Raw genomic sequence first — 22,390 nt, forward strand, 5'->3', positions numbered from 1 at the left:
AGGACTCAATTAATAAAAAAAATTAAAACGGTAATGTAATTTATGCAAATCAACATGGCTTTGTGGAAAATAGATCCTGTGAAACTAACCTGCTATATTTTTATGAGATTACAAGCTTCACTCATAAAAGAGGTAGTGTTGATATATAATATACTTAGACTTCTCTAAGGTATTTGATTTGTTATCATATGACATTTTAATGAAAAAAATTAGAATGACATAAAATTAACATGGCACACATTAAATGGATTAAAATTGGCCTACTGATAGGTCTCAAAATGTAACTGTAAATGAGAAATTGTCATTGACCGTGTATGTTTCCAGTGGGGTCCCACAGAGCTGGTTCTTGGTACACTATTTAACATTTGTATCATTGACTTGGAAGAAAACATAAAATCATCACTGATAAAGTTTAAACAAAAATTGGAAGAGTGACAAAGAAGAGGACAGCTCACTGATACAGAGCAATCTGGACTGTTTAGTAAACTAGGCACAAGCAAACAATATGCATTTTAATACATCTAAATGTAAATACATTAATCTAGGAACAAAGAACACAGGCCATACTTACAGGATGCGGGACTCTGAAAAAGATTTGGGGGGAGGGAGATAATCAGCTGCACATGAGCTCCCTCTGTGATGCTGTGGCCAAAAGAGCTAATGCAATCCTGGAATGCATAAACAGGGGAATCTTGAGTCGAAGTAGAGAAGCTATTTTACCTGATGTCCACAACTCAAGAATGAAGTTGTTAAATTGGAGAGAATTCAGAGAAGAGTCACGAGAACAATTAAAGGATTAGAAAACATGCCTTGTAGTGATAGACTCAAGGGGATCAATCTATTTAGCTTCGCAAAGAGAAGGTTAAGGGGTGACTTGATTAAAGTCTAAGTATCTACATGGGGAACAAATATTTCACAATGGGCTCTTCAATCTAGCAGAGAAAGGTAGAACGTGATCCAATGGCTGGAAATTGAAACTAGACAAATTCAGACTGTAAATAAGGTGTACTTTTTTTTAACAGTGATTGTAATTAACCAAAGGCCATGGTGGATTCTCCATCACTGACAATTTTTAAAACAAGATTTTTTTCTACAAGATCTGATCTAGGAATTATTTTGGGGAAGTTCTATGGCCTGTGTTACACAGGAGGTCAGCTAGATGATTACAATGGTCCCTTCTGGCCTTGAAATCTATAAATCTATGAAAGTGCTTGTCTATGACTAAATGAGAATGGCAAATTCCTTTGGATACAAGCATATCTGCATATTGACTTGCATATCTGCATATTTTCTTAGAACTTTCTTAGAAAAAAGGGAACCTAACTTGTTATGTGTTACTAAAGTGATATATTCTAAAATAGTGCAACCTACTGAAAACCTATCTGAAGTAATTAGTAATGTATTCTTGCAGCGCCTGATCAATTGCAATTGCTACTGCACTTACAGGATCAGCGAAATTTTTTTACAACCTGCAAACAGTCTCTTAGGCAGGATAACAGTATGATTTATTGAAGTCTATCTAGATGCCATTTGTTCTGCTAGATTCTGGTCCTTTATGCAAATATAAAAACATAGTCTTTTTCTGAAACTCAAACAGCATTTCTCCCATATGTCCTCTCTACAGCCTTCTCTAAGCAAGCACCACAGGAACTAACACAGAGAATAGATGGAACTGCCTGCCTGTTAGAGTTCAGACACTTCGAACACTGTACAGTTGAAGCAGAGAGTCAGTTATAAAGTTTGAATGTGTTTTACAATGAATCACTTAGCTACTTATTGGAAGTTCTTGCCTACTGAGGTACATCCTAGAAACCTAGAAAAAATGGACAGGAAAGGAGGGTTGGATGCTAGCCTCAGATGGTCAGTATAAGCTTTCTGAAAGGAAAGCTCTATAAAATTTCTGTGCACAACACTAGACAAATTAAATCCTGCGTTAGGAGGGTACAAGTAATGGCCTCAATTTTGCAACGAGATCCTTTGGAGCATATTCCTGTGCTTGTGTGGAGCTCACTGCAGGAACTGGGTCAAATATACTTACCTGGAAAAACTATTCCTATTTAAAATTAGATAATTAATTACCAAGGTGCTAACTACACAGATTTTTAATAATAGACAACAGATTCAAATAATGATTTGATTTGTTTTACTAAAAATGCACTGAGCATGATCTTATATTAAAATGATTTTGTAACTGATTAATAATGTATTTTGCAATATTCTAATGATTTAGAATGCAACAATTATGATGGCTTTTTACCTCATCTGGAGAGGAGTAATGCTATCATTGCTGTATATTAAAGGCAATCACATATATTGAATGCCTTTAACTGTACAAATAGTGAGGAAAGCAGGTACTGCTGAAAAATCATATGAAAGTCATCGTATTTCCAACCAGAGTTAATATTGCTTGAAAACCTGGCTATTAAGGACCTTAAGCAGTTCAGATGAGTTCTGAGTGTGAGGTTTAGGTTCATAAATAATTATTTATGTAGCAATAATCTTCTCCACGTATCACAAATAAACTCTGCCCTCAAGCAGGCAGCAAGTAAAGCTTAGCTAAAACTATTAAAAAGTGCAATGTCAATAAAGGGCTAGAAGCAGATAATGCCCTGGAAGTACTGTACAGCTTGTTGATGTTGCAAATGAGTTGAAAGTATGTTGTTGTGTTTAAATCTAGAACAACATATTCACTTTGTTGCAGTATATTTACTACACAGTCACTTTGTTGCTTCTGTAGGCTGAGTCCAATGCGCACACCAGGGGCTCTTTGCATCTCCCCACACCCACCACAAGCTCCACGTGTACCGAACACCCAACCTTTCTATTAGAGGGATTCCCTGCAACTCTCCACCTACCTCAACTAAAAGCAACCTCAAAGCTACTCTAACTTGTGCTCAGACTGCCCATATTCTGTAAGAGCTGTGAGCAGCTGAGAACAACAAGAGAGTATTGCAAGAGCAATGATGCCCTGGCTGCACCGTGACCTCAGACTTGGTACATCCTCTGACTCAGATGCTGCATTTGCAGTACAGAGGGAAGCAGTGTTATAGAACCACCCCAGCCCAGGGATCCCCCTCTTGATGACAGTGACATTCCCCAGAATGTGGGGATGTATTCTGAACCCTCTACACTTACTGATGCAGGGGGCCCAAGGGCAACAGACAACACTTCCAATTATTCCCACTTCAGTAGCATCAAAGTAAACATTTGCTGGTCTGATTTCACAGCCCTTTTCAGGCAAGTCTCACTAAAGTCAGTGCGAGCTGAGATTGATTCTGGAACTGCTAGATCAAGCCTACCTAAAATTTATTCTTTATACCGTAAAAGGCATGCTGCTTTTTGCTCAAGGTTCTGTTATCACCTCGATATTGATAGACTATTTTCTCCTCTTAAGAATAGTTCCATTATTTAACAAGGTTTAAAAGTTCAATTTACTGGGCATAATTCTGATCTCAATTTCTCAAACCTAACAGGCATCTCCACTGTTATAAAGAAGGTAGTATGGTGTAGTTGGGAGCAGAATTTGGTCCACATAACAGTAATCCGTAGAACTGCTCTTTTTCTTTTTTAAAAAAAGATACCACAATTGCTCCACATTTTTCCTTGGCTGGAACTAAGGAACAATGTGGGGTGTCCTGATGTGGATGCTCACACATTGAAATTGCACTTTCCTTACTTTTAAAAAAAAACAAACCTACCAGTAGTCCAGTAAGTTTGTTAGTTAATTCCCTTAAGAAGTTTGCAGTGCATAGTAACTGTACTGGCTGATTTCTACAGATACTAATGTTCACATTGGTTTCCCTTTATTAACAAGGTTTTTATTCTTTCTGAATTCTCCAAAGCCTCTGTTTTATTTTTCTTGCTAAAGGCTAGGTTTTTATAACAAAGTCAATTCAGTAGCTCAGCCAGTTGAGAGTCACCATTAATGTCATTCCCTCCTCATTTATTAATGGGTCTACTACCTCTCCAGTATTTCTTTTCTTCCCCATGACATAGTTGTAAAAGCCCTTCTTGTTTCCTTTTAGCCAGCTTCATTTTCTGCAGCCCTTATCTATCTTTCTTTAAAAAAAAGTTAAGATGAATTAGATTTCCACCCAACGCTGCAACATCGAGGATCATTTTAAATAAATCATTTTCCATTACCTATTTACTATAAATCTACCTAAAACCAAAGTTAACAAATGAATCACAATAACACTTTCCTCCCAAAATATGCCAGACTTGTGATGACTTTTTTAAACTCAAAAGATGACTCTGTTAACACCTCCAATGCCATGTGCTTCTGCATGCCCAAGGCTACGCTTTGTGAAGCCTTCCCATTATTTTTAATGAGTAGCCAGGACCTACACAGTGTACGTCCACAAGACCACAGAAGTGCCCCTTTGTTGCCTGTGCATCATAGATCCTAAGTGTGTGAAAAACTTAAAAGGAATGCTGCTGCTTTTTAAAAGATTTCCATAAAGACAGGTGATAATTTCCTCCCTTTGTCATTAGCTAGTATCCACTTCTCCACAAGTAATTCAGGCAGTAAGCTACTTTAAAAAAACTAAATTAAATTAAATTAAATTGCTGGCAAATTCCAGTCTCAGTGTTTGTTAGATATCTAGCCAGCCAAATGATGCAATAGCCTGCATCCATTATGCATTCTTGAAGGAGGCGGCCAGTAAATCAGGATGCTTGCTGTGGAGACTGTCTAGTGAACTGTGCAGAGATATGCCCAAGTCCTTCAGGGAGAGGGGACATTTTCAGCCTCTCACATGCTATTCCAATAGGTTTTAGGATTTAACTAGTTTTCCTTTTGAACTCTCCAGTTTAAGGACACCCATGTACAGGGAAACCTTCACTTGAGAGCCACATAACTTTATGTCAAACAATTATCTGTCTGCAATTGTCTCCTTGCAGTGACCACAAATCTTCCTCATCTATTTTCATACACTTACATTTTATCCTTTTATTCCCTATTCCATATTTGTCTGCATTTCAGCCCATCCCCTCTCATTGCCAGAGGGGAGAAAAGCTGGTATTTTCCAGGACTTTCTGATGTGAAATGTCAAATGCCCTGCTTGTTACAAGCAAATTTGCATTGTTACAATGGTCTTTGAGAATAACACATCCCCCCCACAGGCCTACCCCATCATTAGAGAAACAATCTGATCAAGTCAGCTCACTGGAGGGATTTGTCTTCCCTTCTTTGGAATTGTTCATCTATATCAGTCCTTTTATGTCCATTTTACAGGTCTCCTTTGTTCTTTCAAATGCCTCACTGCCAGGGCTGCTGATCATATGCACTAAGCACATGCTAGCATACGGGCTGTTTACAAAATGTGTGTGTATATATGACCAAAAAAAAAAAAATACCTTCCTTCTTGACAAATAAAATTGCTATGAGTTTGGAAACCTCCACAGTACACCTTCTGTTTTCTGGGCCAGATCTTTAGCTGATGTAAATCATTATAGCTCCATTGCCACCGGCTGAGGATCTGACCCACAACCTTGAAAGTTTTCTTGATGCCTTTATGGGTCAAATTATGATCTCAGATGCACAGGAGTAAATCTGGAGTAACTCCATTGACAGCAAATGAGTTATTCAAGTTTTACACTAATATAACAGAGAGTCAAGGAACATTTCTTATGTCTTTTATAAAGGAAACAAGTTCCCCTGGGCTGATTTTCCACTGCTCAAATCTCATTTGCAAGCAGTAGGAAGAGTTTAGTCCATCGCAAGCTGTTGTAAACATGCCTGTCATATTATGAGCAAATGCCTTACTGGTCTGAGAAGACTTTTGGCCAGTTATATAAAAATCATATACCCCTTAATGGATTGGTGGACAGTTAACACAGACATACATGCACATCATGTTATTTATCACATAATACTGTGCACACGTACATACATACATAGATCTTCACAAAGTGATAACATGATGTGCTTTAATGTAATCAAAAAGGGGCATTCTCAACATTTTAGGACAAATATGGTGCATCTCTAGGATGGCAATATAGGGTAATTCTGCATTTCAGTGATCTAGTGAAGACCAGAAAAGTTTGTGGACTGGTAGTGACATCAAGACACACAGTACTACGGAAGAATAAAAGACACTCACCTTAAGAAGTTCATAATGCTGAATGCCATTCACTCCAATGTCAGGATCAATGGCCGAAGGGACTGAATAGCGGGAATTAATGGCTGTGTTCTCAGGGATGGAGATGTTAATGACTGTTGAGGGGAAAAGGGGAGCATTGTCATTGATATCCTCTATCAGGAATCTGATCTTGACCAATCTGAAGACTTCATCAGGCAAAACTGCTACCTCCACCTCATAAAAGCAGCGGTTCTCACTAAAAATGCCAGAGCACAGCTTCTCCCGGTCTATGCGGTTTGCAGTCGTGAATATCTCACCGGTGTTTTCCTCCACCCGGACTAATGGCACATCCCCAGTCTTATACACAAGCTTGAACTGAAGAGGTGATGAAAGGGGCACATCCGGGTCCAGTGTCAAATTCAGATCCTTGAGCAAATTGCCAATCAGGACATTTTCCGGCAGTTCTTCCCTCACAGTATAATTCTTCTCTTGGGCACCAGATTGAAATACAATGCAGGCTAATAAGACTGCCAAGAGGTAGGTTCCAGACAGCAAGTCCATCTCCAGAATGGCTAATGAGTTCTCCTGAAGAACACCAAGAGTAGCTGTAAAAAGGAAAGAAAGAAAGAGATTATTAAAAAGCCCTAAAGCAGTATGCCAGCCAAACAGTGGAAATGCGAAAGCCAAATGATTTGAGAATTGTTGCAAAACTAGGTCAATGAAATGCTATCTTTTACTGTGACCATTGTTAAATAAAACGAACAGCAATAAGGAGATAATCCCTTATATCTGCTTTTTTCTGTTCCCACTTCATAAATGTTGAGTTCAGAATGTGAAGAATGGATCCTCCAAAAATATTAGAGTCCCTATGAGAGTGTGTTCTTCCCACTCTCTGCTCCCAAAGACAAACCCTCCTTTCCAGCCCTCCCTCAGCCACATTGGCACTCATCTTTCTCTCATTCCCAACTCCTTGATCTCATTCCCTAGTGAGACAGCCAAGCCAACCTCATCCCACCCCAGCAAGTGGTTTGCAAGCAGGCATCAGCTGTCTGCCACCTGCTGGGGTGGGCTAATTCATTTCTGCATATGGACCTCTGCAGACCACAGAGCTGGGATACAAATTGTACTACTCTTAATCCACCTCTGAATTTTGCACAACTAAAACTACATGACAGCTCTAAGCATTAAAATGTTCTATCATCTAATATAGCAATTCACACGGGCAAGGAAAACTAATCAAAATGATGTCTGAAGAACTTTGGCCAACAACTGATGGAAAGTCCAACTACTATCACAACACACAGCAACCAGACCACTTCAGAACCAAGGAAGGACTTGATCCAAAAACTATTGAAGACAATGAAAACACTGCCACTCATTTCAGGGGGCTTTGGATCAGGCCCCAAAAGAGCAGTAATCAAATCACACCAATGTTCTATGTGCTAGCCTGGGTGCTCCTCTTTCTGCTTCAAATTTTTAAAGCTCTTATTGGGGCACAAATCTAGGACCAGTTGTCATGAACTAAGCTACTACACACCAGCAAGATGAGTCTCCTAATGGGTTCAGTCCCAGATATGCTGAGAACCTTGTCAGATAACGTCCATACTGGACACTTGCCATGGAGGGAGTTGTGATTTTTCTTCTTTGGTAGGGGTTGATCTCACCCTGTGATCAATGGCTACCTTTACTATGCTGGAAAATCAGCAACAGGGCATTTTTCACTGTATTAAAGTAATTCTAAATCAGGTCAAATTTGAGTCTAAACAACCTGCCAATGTTCCTTCCTCTTAAATACGCTGATGATATTCAGTGAAACTTAGTTCATGGCATCAGTACTAGAAAAGGACACGTATGTGTTTCAGGGAGAAGGAGAAGAACATTCAATACCATTCTGCCTGTTTTCTGAGCTGCACACAAACCGTATGCTGTATATACAAACATAGATGCCTTGAAAACCGCAGACTTGTGGGGGAGGGAGAAAGGTGATTATCTTTAGTTTCAGTATGGATGAATCCCTCCAGCAGAGTAAATTTCAGGAAAATTATAAAAGGTAGAGGTCTCCAGTTGTGGAATACAATGTGACACTACATCAGTGTACACTATCTTACCACTCTTGGTAGAAGCATCTGCTTCTCTGCAGCTCCTGACCTCTGGTACAGCCTTCCTATGGGCAAGACACTCAGCTGGCATCAATTTAAAATTAACTTGTGAAGTCAGTGGAACTACTTCAATTTACAACACCTAACGATCTGGTCATCTACATCCCCCTTACCGACTCAACTGCATCTCTTCTTAATGTTCATATATATAAAAAAAGATGTTTCTTTCCTTGCTCTCCTAATTTTATTCTCCTTCTGGGTTCTGTATGATTTAACACCATACATTTCATCCCAAAATGCTTTCCATGGAAGATGCATCACAAAATAAGTACCTGATCATGCAAATCTTTACATACCCAAGAAGACATTATTCCCTATTAATTGCTTTGGGGCTACTCAATGAGTGAGGATTTGCAGGATTGGATATTAAGTTCATGTTGCATAGTACTATATTATCTGCAGCAGTCTGATAATTCAGTGTAAGGTTTAATGCAACAATACACAGGCATTCAGGAGTGAAGGAAAAGTATGGTACAAGCAGTCATTTTAAAAATCCATTGTTAGGGAATATTAATGCACTTTTGAATATATAATTAAGCAAGTTATCAGCAGCTCCCAATGATCAGTAACAGTAACAGTATTGTAGTATATGTATTTGATGACAGGATTCTGATAATACCATATAAATATACTACTATGGATATTGCACTATTTTTATACCTGAGCATGTACTATATTAATGACAAGCTACCACCAAAAATCCTCACATCCTGTTAAAGGAAACACACACGCACACACAGAGCAATACAAAGAAATTAATTCAAGAAATAAATGAGGGGTTTTTTTATTTTATTTTCACTATAGCTGGGATAAATACATCTATAGCATTTCCTTCCGCCACAATAAGGAAAAATATATGCTTGCTTCAACAAAGAGCTAGTGTTTAAAATGCTGTCAAGGCCTCAGAATAGCATTATGTTCTTTAAATATTCTGGATGTACTGTAGAGTACCGTAAATATCAAATATTGAAGAAAAACTGCAGTAAACATATACAGGACTGGTATCTGTGGGATAGTATTTTTAATCTTATTGGTTCATTTGTTAGCACAGGGATTACAAAACTAACTCAAAGCTTTACCTCCTGTGAATTATAGTCCCAGTGCTAAAATTGCTTGTGAAACCATTAGGATAAAATAATGCCCAGATAATAATTATAATAAATATCATCATAAAAACAATGTATAAATATATACACACATCTACAGACCTGTACATATACAGATTATATTGGACAACCTTATAATTATTAAGGTAAAGCTGTTATTCTGTCCTTAATTCATCTAGCCATACTGCAACTCTAAACACAATATAAATTCTTATACCTTACATCACAAGGTTAAATGCAATAAGTTAATAGTGGTGTTTCAACCTAAACTCATAGGTCCTTAAATTTTGTTTTTATTTTTCAATTTAAATTACAGCCATATGATATATCTTACATTGTTTTCATTAACAATTTAATATACTTATGGTAAGCACACAAACCATGACATCCATTAATAACAGTTGATGAATAGTACCCTGAAAGTGAGACACACACATTGGACACTGTAGGTCTGATCCTCTTCTCTCTTCATTGTAAATCATTGTAACTCCACTGCACTCAATAAGCCTGGTTCTCTTGTGCAATCATTTTCACTAGTGCAAAGTATGTATAAAAGGACACCATGCTGATTTGGTATCCCATATGCACAGGTGTAAATTATACCAGGTGCATAGAATATCAGGGTTGGAAGAAACCTCAGGAGGTCATCTAGTCCAACCCCCTGCTCAAAGCAGGATGAATCCCCAATTTTTGGCCCAGATCCCGAACAGGTCCCCTCAAGGATTGAACTCAGAACCCTGAGTTTAGCAGGCCAATGCTCAAACCACTGAGCTATCCCTCTCCCCGCAGAGCTAGTCAGAAAACAGAATTTCCATCCAGAGGGAAATTCTGACATTTTGAAATTTGTTTTCATTTCCAGTTGGAATGAAGAGTCAGGATTTCAACAACAAAAAAATTGTGGAACAAAAATTCCTTAAAATTTTGATTTGTCAATATCAAGACAACCTTATCCCACATATTGTTTAGATAATGTTAAAATGTTATAATATATACACATACATATTAAGTATAATTATACATATACTTATATTAAAATTAATATAAAAACCAAAACAAAATAATACATTTGATTTGGAATCATTTCACATTTATTTTTGTCAAATTTTGTCAAAAGTACCATGTTCCAGTAAAACATTTTGATTTTGATGAACATCATTTTCAACAGGGAACTTCCATCGCAAAATTTCCAACCAGCTTTACTGCAAGATCATGAAAAATCAGGCCCAGGGGAGTTACATGAATGTAAAATGGGTGTAAGTTAAATCACAATCATGCTTATGCATACTTTGGTATTTTGGTTGAGGAAATAAGTTCCACCTCTTTACAGTCACTTTTAGACCCTCCATCCCATACAAATCTGCTTCTGGTTTTTATTTTTATAAACTAATCAAGTACATATATATATTGACTGGGGTTTGGAGTTTTCATGGAAAACGGCTTACCCTGCAGGTTGAAAAAGTTACTGACACTGGTTTACAATTCTTTAGTTATGGAAACAGAGACTATTTTGAAGTGATATCTTTTTTGCCTTCCAAACCAATCGGCCTCAATGTAGCCATGGTGCTTTAAGGGGCAAAAGCAACATGATTCAAATTCTCTGTTCAGATATATGGAGCAAGCAGCTCTTGCCATGGGGCAGGAACTGCACTTAAAAACAACCTATTTATATAGTGATGGCTGTTCTCTGTCTGTCATTTGTGCTTGGACTGATGGGGGTGCTATGGCAACAGCAACAGAAAGAAAAAAGGAGGGGGAGGTGTTGTCTAGCAACAAAACAAAAGGTTTGCAAGACATTCAGGACATCAGAATATCTCTAACAGAATAATACATATAATATTTCATTGGCTCTTGCTCATATTTCCCCCTATATATATAAACCTATAAAAATGGGAAAACCGGAAACTAAGAAGGTGAGCGCAAAGAAGGAGACCAGAGAAATTGAGTTAGGCAGAGAGAGAGAGAAGGGGATATTAAGGGCAATTGCAGAAGGGAGACAAATGACTGATACTAAAATGGTGACGATAAATTGATAATGTGATAAGATAAAAAGGACAGAGAAAAATAAAAAACAATGTGGGGAGGGGAGAAAAGCAGAGTCACTGTGGGGTGAGTGAGTTCTAGATGTCTGAGGCCCCCTGGCAAAGCACATATTGCTGCTGTTAATACTCTGCTAGTACCATGACAAAACAGGAACTTCTGGCTCCATGGTTGCCAAAGCAGCACCTTTCATGAGCCCTGCTGACATTTTAGCAACTAAAAAAATGAAGAACAAAGTAGTTTATCAGAAGGTAACGTTAGCTTGTGAGATGCTGGAAATATTAGGGCTGTGCCTGTCACCTGAGCTGTGATGGCAAATGAACTATATGGGAGAGTGTGGGGGGGAAAGCATGGAGGGAGTTACACATTTGCTCATGCACACGCACTCTCATGTGTGAACTAAAACAAATACAGTTGTTATCCAACACACTAAACCCTCATGCTATAATTTAAGACATATTACAATTTATCTTCAGTTTAATAGCTGTGGGCTAATAGTTATGGATATCATACACTGGCTGAGCTGCAATGCAGAAAATAAAGATTAAAAAATGTCATTGGAATTTGATTTTAATCCAGATCCAAATTTGGGCTCCTTTGAATTTAGGCCTTAACCTGCTCCCTTTAAAGTCAATACCAAAACTCCCATTACATGCAGTGGGAGTAAGACTAGGACCCCTTAATTCATAGAAACCATGGCAGAAATTAAGCTGAATACCATATTCAGAGGGCTAAGTAGCATTATCTCTGGATGTCTGAGTTCATATTTGACTTGGATTATAAATTAAATGAGTTTGAGTCTCTGTTTAGGCACTAGTTAGCTGCAGTTCAAAGTGCTGTCAATCTACCCGGAAAGGCCCATGGCTAGTATTGGATGAAGGGCTGAACATAAGAATACAGGAATATTATGTATAAGTTTGTAGCTAAAGTTTGTGGCACTGAACTCCTCAGAAGGAAAAGTTCAAAACACTATGTCAAACCGATGTTTCTTCTGGCAGAAGACCACTAATAGTATTTGCAAATGGCTGGTGACACATACTCTTTCTTTCAGTCAGCAGAATGACCTGAATGTGGTTTAACTTCTGATCAGTGCGAGCCAATGCGTACCTACCTCAGTTTCCACAATCAGTTCTTTTTACTCTAAGCCTTCTAAGTGCCATGTCATGTGCTCAAGACTTCGAATCTTTGAATCCTTCTGTTCAATGCTGACATTAATAACACATGGTTATCAGCTTTATTCCATGGGCATCAACTGCTACATTATTAGGTGGTTGGTGGTTTTTTTTCTAGAAATCAATAACTTGTGCAAAAACAATGATCTCTGTTGTTCATCATCTCATAGATTATGTTTTATTCAAGAAACTGACTTGTTTTGATGAGAGAATATTTCAAGAGATATACAACCTTCACCTGCAGTTCTTATTTCAAATGACAGTTGGAAATCTGGGAAAGTGTTCCCCCCAACTGGCTAAAAAAAGTTCTTTTAGAGCTAAGAAGCAAACTAATCTCACATCTTCTCAAATATTTACTCACTCCACTTAATTGAAGGTTATTTTTCTGTATAATTCTCTCTCTGTCACTATTCCAGGCCACAATCTTTTTGTAGCCATCAATAACCATGAGTATCCACCCATCCATTCCATAGAGATGCTTGGGAAGAAAGACCTCCCTCTCTCAGAAGAACAGATCTGAGGAAGTTTCCTGCCCAGAAGTAGAAACTTAATGCTCTAAGAGTCTGGTTTGCCAAATTTCCTACCTGTATAACTCCATTGATTTGACTGGGGCTACATTACTCTTAATGTACACCACTGTAATAGAATGAGGCCCTACATTCTTATCACCATTGGAAAAAAACAGTCATATTCAAATGGAAATTCAGAGGAACAAGAGCAAGACTTGGGATTCTTCAGATGCTTAAGGTTAGGCATGTGTTTAAGTACTTTATTGATTCAAGGCCTTGGCTCTTCCAGGAGCATTGTATTTCTAGGTTTTGATTGGCATAGCTCCTGTTCCTGTAGGAAGGGGAAAACCGCTCCTCAATTTACTATTGGGAGTGTAAGAAACAAGGGGAGACATCTAGTAGTTGCTAAAGTCACACAGTCAAAACTTGGAAAACAGCAAAGAGTTTCTTTTGCTAAATGATACAGTTCCAAATTATTAATACTGACCTGCAACTAACGTGTATTGTGGTAACTTCTGAGGAATTGCAACTTGTACTGATAAGATATAAAAATGAAACAGTCATAAAGAAATGGGCAATGCTGTTCTGTAATCACCTATGCTCCATCCATATGCATCTGGAAGGCTGGCACAGTGGATCCCCATCATTCTATTTATTCTTCCACATTAATCCACATATAGCTGAAGTCCCCTTCCTGTTAAATCTACAACTCCAAGTTTGGGAAAATGCTGAGAGCTAACACAACTGCAAATATTTCAAAAATGCTATGACTATCACTTATTTCAGAAATCGTAATCACATGCTGCATTAACTTTTCCTATAAACTGGTAACACTGGGAAATAGAGGGCACTGCTATTAGCAATGAAACAGGTTTGCACCAGTGTTGAGAATTAGATATATGGAATGAGAACTGAAAGCATGGAGGAAAAGGTGAAGATCTCCCTGCTGATGAGATGTCTACTTCAATTTACTTAGGTAGAAGCACTGCAGTACATAAAAAAAAAAATCTATAATGCAGCTAAATGCTACAGCTCAATGTTAAGAATTGACACTGTAGCAACAATTAAAACACACGAAAAACAATGTACAATGCATTGCACAAATAAAGAGTCAGAAAATGGCACTAGAAGAATGCTAGGAAATTCTGTATGTCCATCTAATCTAAAAATGTATTTTTGTGCTGCCACACGATAATTTTTTACTTCCAAAAGCCCCCGACAAGAGAATCTAACAGTAAAATATGAAATGAACATACCCGAGTGTTAGCCTTATTTCAACTTAGAATACATGATTACACTTTAAAATGAAAGTAAATGCATCAGCAATTTGTCTCAATTCCTTGGCAATGGGTAGGGCCAAGATCACTCATGTTATCACGAATGCATTTTGCATTAGCACATTACATCCAGATAATATTAACCTTCACCATTGAATAGGCAGAAACCAGAGGAATAGGTAGAAACCAGATCTACTAAACAATTCACTAGAAATTTCTGAATCTAGGATTGGGGGTGTTGGTTAGGAGCACAAATTATTTTGCTTAACTGGCTACTACCTACCTACTAGATAAAAGTCTGGTTAAAAGCATCCTGTCACTTCTCTGCAGAAATGGCAACTTTTCTTGCTTTCAATATGGAAACAATCCTTCGCTGGACATATCCCTGGTCCAAAAACCAGGCATGTTCTACTTGCGCAGTGTAGGGCATGCCATGCACAAAACATATTGTGCCTCTAAGAATGGATAACTGGTTCGCAGAACCTAATGAGTGTTGATGAGACAGCATTCTATTGATGGACTATGGGGTTTCATGTCCATTTCTTGGACTTGCATGTGCTTTACAGAGATGTTGGCAGGATTTTATTTGAAATTAGGCAGATTTGGGGCCTATCATAGCTGAGTCAGTTTGATTAACTGGTCTTATTTGTTAGGACTTAAATTTGGGTTATTCTGTCCTGTTTGGGGCATACGTTTGTGTGTTGTGAGACAGAGCTGTTTTGTCCCTCAATGATGACGACAATGAATTTATGGAGTACTCTGCCCAGATGGTACAAGACCTGTATGTTTGGTGAACGGTGCAAATGTATCTTAGGCACTGCTTGTCCATTGGGGCCCTGTATCCTAGACTGCCACATTACTGACTTGTATTCTCTATTTTCATATTACTATTAGCCTGATTTGGGGAAAGGTGAGAGAGCACTGAAGGAACACAGTTGGCTCTGATGTATTGTGGTATGTGGTTATGACCTATTTACAGAAAGGACATAGGTCTATATTTCCCATTCATTTGTGAAAAGGACCTCTCAAAATTATGATTACCTGATGGACAGCTGAGCTGGCTGCTGAAGGGGAAACTGCATTTCTAGAACAGGTTTCAGTAACAGATTAAGTTCCTGTGCATACCCGGTGGGTTAGGGTTTGTCTGGACCAGAGCTTCCAACAACAAGCCCCAGTCTTACTGGAATAACAGATCACTGCGGCTGTGGCCTCTCCTTAATGGGGAGCTATAGGCCACAGCACCATCAGGTTATTCGCTTCTAGAGGTCCAAATGCTGCCTTTTGTTGCAGCCTTCTGGGCCCTGGAAAGAGCTCCTCCATAGTGAAGGTCCAGGCTCTGAGTGGGAGTTTCCCTAGTGTGATGGCCCCACATAAAGCACCCGCTCTTCCATTTACATCCTCCCATAACTGGGGGCTAGCTGTCTGCTCCTCTCTCTACAACTGACAGCTTGAATGCAGCCCACAGGGGGCAGCTGGGCTTCTCTCCCCCTTTGCAGCGGGGAAATAGAGGTAAACTTTTTCTCCTCCCACACACACACTTTTTTTTGTGGGGGAAGAGGGAAATCATGGTATAGGCATCCCATTACAGTTGCAAACAAATAACAGAAAATAAACTCAGAGCCACTTTTTCTCTGAGATACTATGTTTCAAATCAGTACAATAACTACAAGCCATGGGCCTGGCTGGCTCTCCAGTAGGAAGGAGTTACGGGCAAGACAAAAATATGCAATGTTTCTTTCTCAGATTTTCCTCCTCGCTGTTACACTGGTTGAGGTGGGAGGGATAGGTTGTCACTTAGGAAATGATGTGTGGGACCCACAATCCCACAGATCCCAGGGAATACTCTGGAAGCCAGAGTCACCTAGAGAGTGAACTTTTGCTTGCACATCAGGTCCATGCTCCCAAAATCATCCACCCTTAGTCTGGTACCAGGGACTCATCCTGACCTCTGCTCCCCCTGAAAGCATTCTCCTCTCAGTGGAAGAGGCACCTCCACAGCTTCAGATGTATTAGCTTGATTACCTGATTGCCACAAGGCCTTTGGAGGGCAGGCAGGGGCAACTGGGGAAGGGAGTAAAGGTGCATCCCTCAGCTCTACCTTCACTCTCCTTCTATGTCCCAATCCCATGTGAGAACTCCACAAGTGCTGCGGAAGACAGAATATTGCTATGGAGATAGCTGACTTTCCTTCCTGCCAGGGAGCTGGACAAGCCATTCAGATGGTTTCCCCTCCATGCTCAGCGCTTGCAGACTCTAGCTGCCCCCTTATAATTAGTACTGAAATCCAGAGGATAACAACTATCTATTGCATTCTTTCAGTGCCCGAGTCTACCCTGAAAAGTAGACCTTGTGCAGTTTTATGGACAAACAGCACTGAGAAATCCACCACATCCGAGTACATGCAGTACTTACAGGGTCCATCCCGATACTAAATGGATTACAGGAAGAAAAAGCCAGGGGCACACTTTCATAGACATGTATGGTGGGGGGTTAGCACAGACCTCCCATTGACTTTAATGAGAGTCAGACAGCTAAAACACTTTGAAAATTTAGGGGCCAGAGTATTAAAGGGACCATATTTGGTAGTGAAGTTTAGGGCACCCCTGTGTACTCCTCAATGCCTGGATGATGGAAAAGGCCTTTGTCTTTCAATTCTGTAGCATGTAAAATTTCTTTTAAAAAAACATACATATGCAAAACAGCTATATTTTATTCTTCTCCAAAAAGTGAACAGAAGAAACAGGCAAAAATATAAAAAATAAAAAACCCACCCTCCAGGCATTTTGATTTGTAACCAGAAAAACAGACAAAAAACAAAAAAAACTGCCCTTCTGACAACAACTCTTCCTATTCTCTCCAGGGTGAATTATGGGTTTAGAAATTATTGGGTTTTTGTTTTGTTTTTTGCCTTCCTGTCTAACCAAAAGCTCCATCTAGAGTGAAGATACTCACTTTTCGCCCAGAAATTTAATGCAGAAATCAGAGTAACAGCCGTGTTAGTCTGTATTCGCAAAAAGAAAAGGAGTACTTGTGGCACCTTAGAGACTAACCAATTTATTTGAGCATGAGCTTTCGTGAGCTACAGTGAAGTGAGCTGTAGCTCACGAAAGCTCATGCTCAAATAAACTGGTTAGTCTCTAAGGTGCCACAAGTACTCCTTTTCTTTTAATGCAGAAAAACATTCCTCCTTCCCCCTCCCCATCTTTGTCATTCTTTCTTTTGGAAAATCTTGTTAAGACAAGAATGAAATTTTTTTTATATTTATATTCTGTAATTATAGCTGAAATCACAAAATCTGGAATATTCTCGTTCATTGTATAGTGTTCCTTCCCAACAAGAAAAAGGACAGAACATTTGCTCTCCTGGGATGAAGTCTTAGGATTTGTGCATTAGATTTCAATTTCCAGCCTCCTAATCAGAGCTTTAAGAAGTTTGTAGCTGCATCCTTTTTTTAATCCCCTCCTTTTAAATTATGTCTATTTCCAATGAATCTTATTCCTGTCTATCCCCTGGATAACATCTATCCCTTTACATACCCTCACTACCTTGCAGGATAACTTCCCAGAAGTTAACATACTGATAAACCAATCTGTCAGAGTAGGATACAAGACTGAAAATCAGGGAAGGGAAGGTTGGTGAACCTTAGCTAGATATCCTCCCCTAACACACACACAAATGGTCAACAAGGCTACCTAAAATAGGATTAGAAGATTACAATTATAAAACAGTTAGAAAAATTGATTTTAATATTTGCTCTTCCAATCTTCTTAAGATTGACTCAAATTTGATATATTTTGTGCCATTTTCTACCCTATTTCCAGTTTTGTCAGGCTGGTGGTTTAAGGGCCCAATCCTACAAACCCATACACATTGAAGTAGTTCTTACTCATGCAAATAGTTCCACTGACAACAAATGAATTGCCTAGGCTAGCACAGGACCCTAATTGTGCCCTTTTATTTTCTTTTATAGTTTATTCCATAAAAAGTAAAATAGTTCAGACAATTTTACATTCATCCTTGTAAGCACTTTCACAGAAAGAAAAAAAAATGTTTCACACACAATCCATTTCCCCTAAAAAACAAGTTTACAAAGTACACGAACAGCCAAATAGGAAAGTTTAACACTGACCAAGTCCACTGGGGGTACTTTAGGTAAGAGCTTGAAACATATTGCCATTTGCTAACAGAGGAATCATCTCCAAATTTTAATAATTTTTCTGCTATTTTTATATGGGCTTAAATGCAATTTAAATGAAAAGGGAACTCAAACTAGTAGGTATTTGTCAAAGGCCTAATACATAACGATCCCAGTAAGAATTGTCTTGCTTCTCCTTGGCTCATGACTCCTAAAACTCGCTCCCATAAAACAATCCAGTTCTACAGTCTGAGCCTCTCACTTCCCCGTGTTTAGTCATTCACCTCAAAATGTGGCCAATTTGCCACTCTTCACACTTGTCCTAACATATTTACTTATATGGTGCTTGTAGAATATGTTACATGCTATGTAGTTTGAAACTAATCTTGCAAGCATTTAAAGGACAAACTACTCACTGCCATGAGTAGCCCTGTTGCGTGCAAGTACTATACCCAGTAATAAGTGCCTGCAGAATCAGTCTCTTAATTTCTTTCTAAATGTGTACAAATGCTGTCATCAGTAAAGCATGTTGTGAATTTTTGTTCAATCAGTTCTACTGAATACAAAGTCCATTGTAAGTGCAATAAAAACATTTAATTATACAGCAGATTCCTCTAACCAAAGTGGCACAACAACAATAAAATACTGAGTAACAAAGAAATGATGGCATGCAGTACACTGTTTTTTTCACTGAGATATAAAGCCAGAAGCTGATCATTTTGCAATTTTTTTTAAAGGTGACCTGGCACTTTTCACATGAATAGGCATGTTAGTAACAATATTCTGCACAAATTCCAAGTATTCACAATCTGCCCTACCTAAATTCCTTCATCTCATAGTTTCAGTTGGACACATTATGCTTTGCTCACTTACACAAAACCACTTTAGTATAGTATTACTTGTACATTATTTCAGTGGTGTGAGAAGCAATGCCTATACTTATAAACTATGAAGCACTTTAGGGATCTTTCGGGATTAAAGGTGCTATATATATAAAAGGTATTATTAGCCATAGCAGCTGCACTATTGTGTGATTTTAGAAAAAGTGTATCCTGAGCAAAAAAAAATTAACCCTCTTTTTCCTATTAATCACAGAAATAAAACCACAAAAGAACATGGAAAGCAGTTTGTTATACAAAGTTACTTATAATATGCTAATTAGGAGATTGACAGTGTTTCTTTTACTACTGAGAAGAGGAAAAAGTCACTCGGGGCTTGATCGTGCTTCATTGAAGTTAATGGAAGTTTCACCATTGACCTCAATGGGAGTAAGATCAAGCCCCTTCTTATTAATTCTCCTCTCACAAATTAGTAGCCATTTACTAACCATCTTCTTAATAGTATGAGCTGACTATATACATGTGAACAGGGCATTCTTTCCAGGCATAAAGGTCTGACATAAGCAGTGAAATGTGACATAGATCAAAGCTATATGCATATCCTTTTGTTAATATAAGTCCCAATTCTATAACTCTTTTTCACAGTGAAGATGACAGGTAGTCCAAACAGACCCCTTTGATCAGCACTAAGGGTCTGATCCAATACCCACTGATGCCAATGGAAAGGCTCACATAGACTTAAATGAGCATTGGACCTGAAGCTAAAGACATTAGAAATGTTTTTGTTGTTTTTTAAAACGCAGTATGAATTAGTCAAAATGTAAGCAAGGACTGCAGAATTGGGTCCTTTATTAGCAAACAGGATACCTACATATTCATAAATAATCCTACGTTACACCAAGCCACCTCATCATCCTTCAGATTCCTCCTTAAAACTCTTTTCAGCTATGACACTTACAAAAAACTTGACAAAAGTTAGGCAGCAGGTTTCCTGTGACCACTTGTTTTTCATGTTGACCAGCATCATTCACTGTTTCTTTGTGACCCCTTTGTCTGTTTTTAGCCACCTGTGTTCTATTGTCTGACAATCAGGCTACATCTAAACTAGGAGGTAGGGGTGTGATTCTCCCACTCACGTACACACACTGTGACGGGTTCTCACCAAGCTAGTGTGTGCATAAATAGCAGTGTAGCCACGGTAACATAGGTAGTGGCAGCAGCAAAGGTGTGGCTTATCTGTGCCAAGTACAAACCCACCTCAACCCCGTGGATACCTACTCTGCATGGCTAAACTGTGCCCCTGCTGCTAACTGTGCTACACTATTATTTACACTTGCAAAAGCTCAGTGGGAGCTAGCACAAGGATGTGTACACAAGCAGGAGAGTCACACCTCTGCCTCCTAGTGTAGATGTAGCCTTTAGACTGTAAGCTCTTGGGCTTGGACTGCCTCTCTCATATGTTTATACAATGCCAAGCACAATGGGGCCCTGATCTCTACACACTACTGTAATACAAACAATAAATAATAAAGAGTAGTTAGTTCACACACTCATTCCTGGAAAGGATGTTTCTTCATTTTTCATGATGTAAACTTAAAACAAAAGAAACATGGCAAACCATGGCCAATGGTCTTTTCATTTACATGCAATCAGCTTGCAATTTGAGAAAGCTAATAGCTATGGCACTCATCGTTAGTAAAGATCTGAACTTTACTAATCTAATCTGAAAGATTAGTAAACTTCTGAAAGATAAATTAATTAATGAGTGAATTTTCAAGACATCCTCTCATTAGTAAAATAAATAGCTTCTTACTTAATGTAGTATGGGAAAATTTATGTAACAAACTGCTTTTTATTTACTTTGTAGATTTATTTCTGTGGTTAATGGAAGAAAAAGTGGCTTAACATTTTTTTCTTGCGTGATTGCCATAGTTTTGTTTAAACTCACACAATACTTCAGAGGTTATTGCTAATAATACCTTTTATGCATACAGCACCTTTCATCCTGAAAGATTCCCAATGTGCTTTATAGACTAAATATAGGGATCACTCCTCAGACCACTGAAATTCTGTACCACTAACACTGCACTAAAGTAATTTTGGGAACGGAATTGAGAAACGATTTATCCAATTGAAACTATGGGGCAAGGGAATTGAGGATGGGTAGAAAGTAATTACTTAGCGCCAGTGGAACTACTCATGTAAGCACTACTCAAAATGAGTAAGGGTTGCAGAATGAAATCCAGATTGAATTACAAGCCCGAATGAGTGTGTACCTCAACACCTCTGCAGTCAGGATCTGATTCTCCACACCTTGACACCTGTTTTACATAAGCATAACTCTGTGTTGTAGTAAAACTGCTATAGAAGAGTGCAAGATCATGTCCAAAATTTGAATTTACAAAAATGTCTAGTTCTTAATCCAAAACCCTCTTCTTCTGTGTGTCTTAGAATGTTAAATGTCCAAGTCTAGGTTGGCAACCAATCAACTGCTTCAGGTGATGCAGGCAGATGGCAGAAATTCCACCAGGATAATCATTCAGCACATCAACTGACGAGGTTTTCCAAAGTTTGAAGTTCATTTCTGCAATCACAAATGGGATTGTGTCTCAGTTACCATTTATGGAGAAAATAGGTGCATTTGCCATGTAATAAGTGAATGCAATTCAAAGTGGATCATATTTTCCCATGGGAGTGAAAAGCCATTGTGTTCTTTGGTTGGGTCTTCAATTAGGTGTTTATTTGGAAATTGGTGTCATTCCACCTTACCCGCCATTCATATTTGGGGAAAAACTCTAAGTCTTTGAGCTTTTGTGCTGTATGCCAAAAAGGTTTTCTGGATCTGAGTCAGAAATTCAGTATATTATTTAGGTCTTCACATATTGGAAGATCCTTGTGCCCTCAAATACCATGGAGCTCCCAAAGAAATCTCACGTTGTGACAAATTTGAGGTAGGTCGATATGCGACAGTCTGGGAAGCCATGGTTTTTGCAGTGAGTTTACTGTACCAGTAATAATGCACAGGACCATGTTAAGCTGAGAATTGACAAGTGATGTGCGAGAGTTATGTGTC

At 38.6% G+C, this 22,390-nt stretch overlaps 1 protein-coding gene across 7 annotated transcripts in view; it reads right to left on the reverse strand.

The window, feature by feature from the left end:
* PCDH11X (protocadherin 11 X-linked) overlaps positions 1-22,390 on the reverse strand; it is a 992,740-nt gene that overhangs the window by 893,305 nt on the left and 77,045 nt on the right. For 6 of the 7 annotated variants that reach the window (XM_048863059.2, XM_048863058.2, XM_075132423.1 and 3 more), the window contains exon 2: positions 6,105-6,688. In XM_048863059.2, coding sequence (XP_048719016.2) covers positions 6,105-6,644 — 540 coding nt within the window. In that variant the 5' untranslated portion in view covers positions 6,645-6,688. Of the gene's footprint in view, positions 1-571; positions 669-6,104; positions 6,689-22,390 lie in introns of those variants that run through there. The other variant, XM_075132425.1, reaches the window with a different exon arrangement.

The sequence above is a fragment of the Caretta caretta genome, chromosome 9 (assembly GCF_965140235.1).
Source record: "Caretta caretta isolate rCarCar2 chromosome 9, rCarCar1.hap1, whole genome shotgun sequence".
NCBI lineage: Eukaryota > Metazoa > Chordata > Testudines > Cheloniidae > Caretta > Caretta caretta.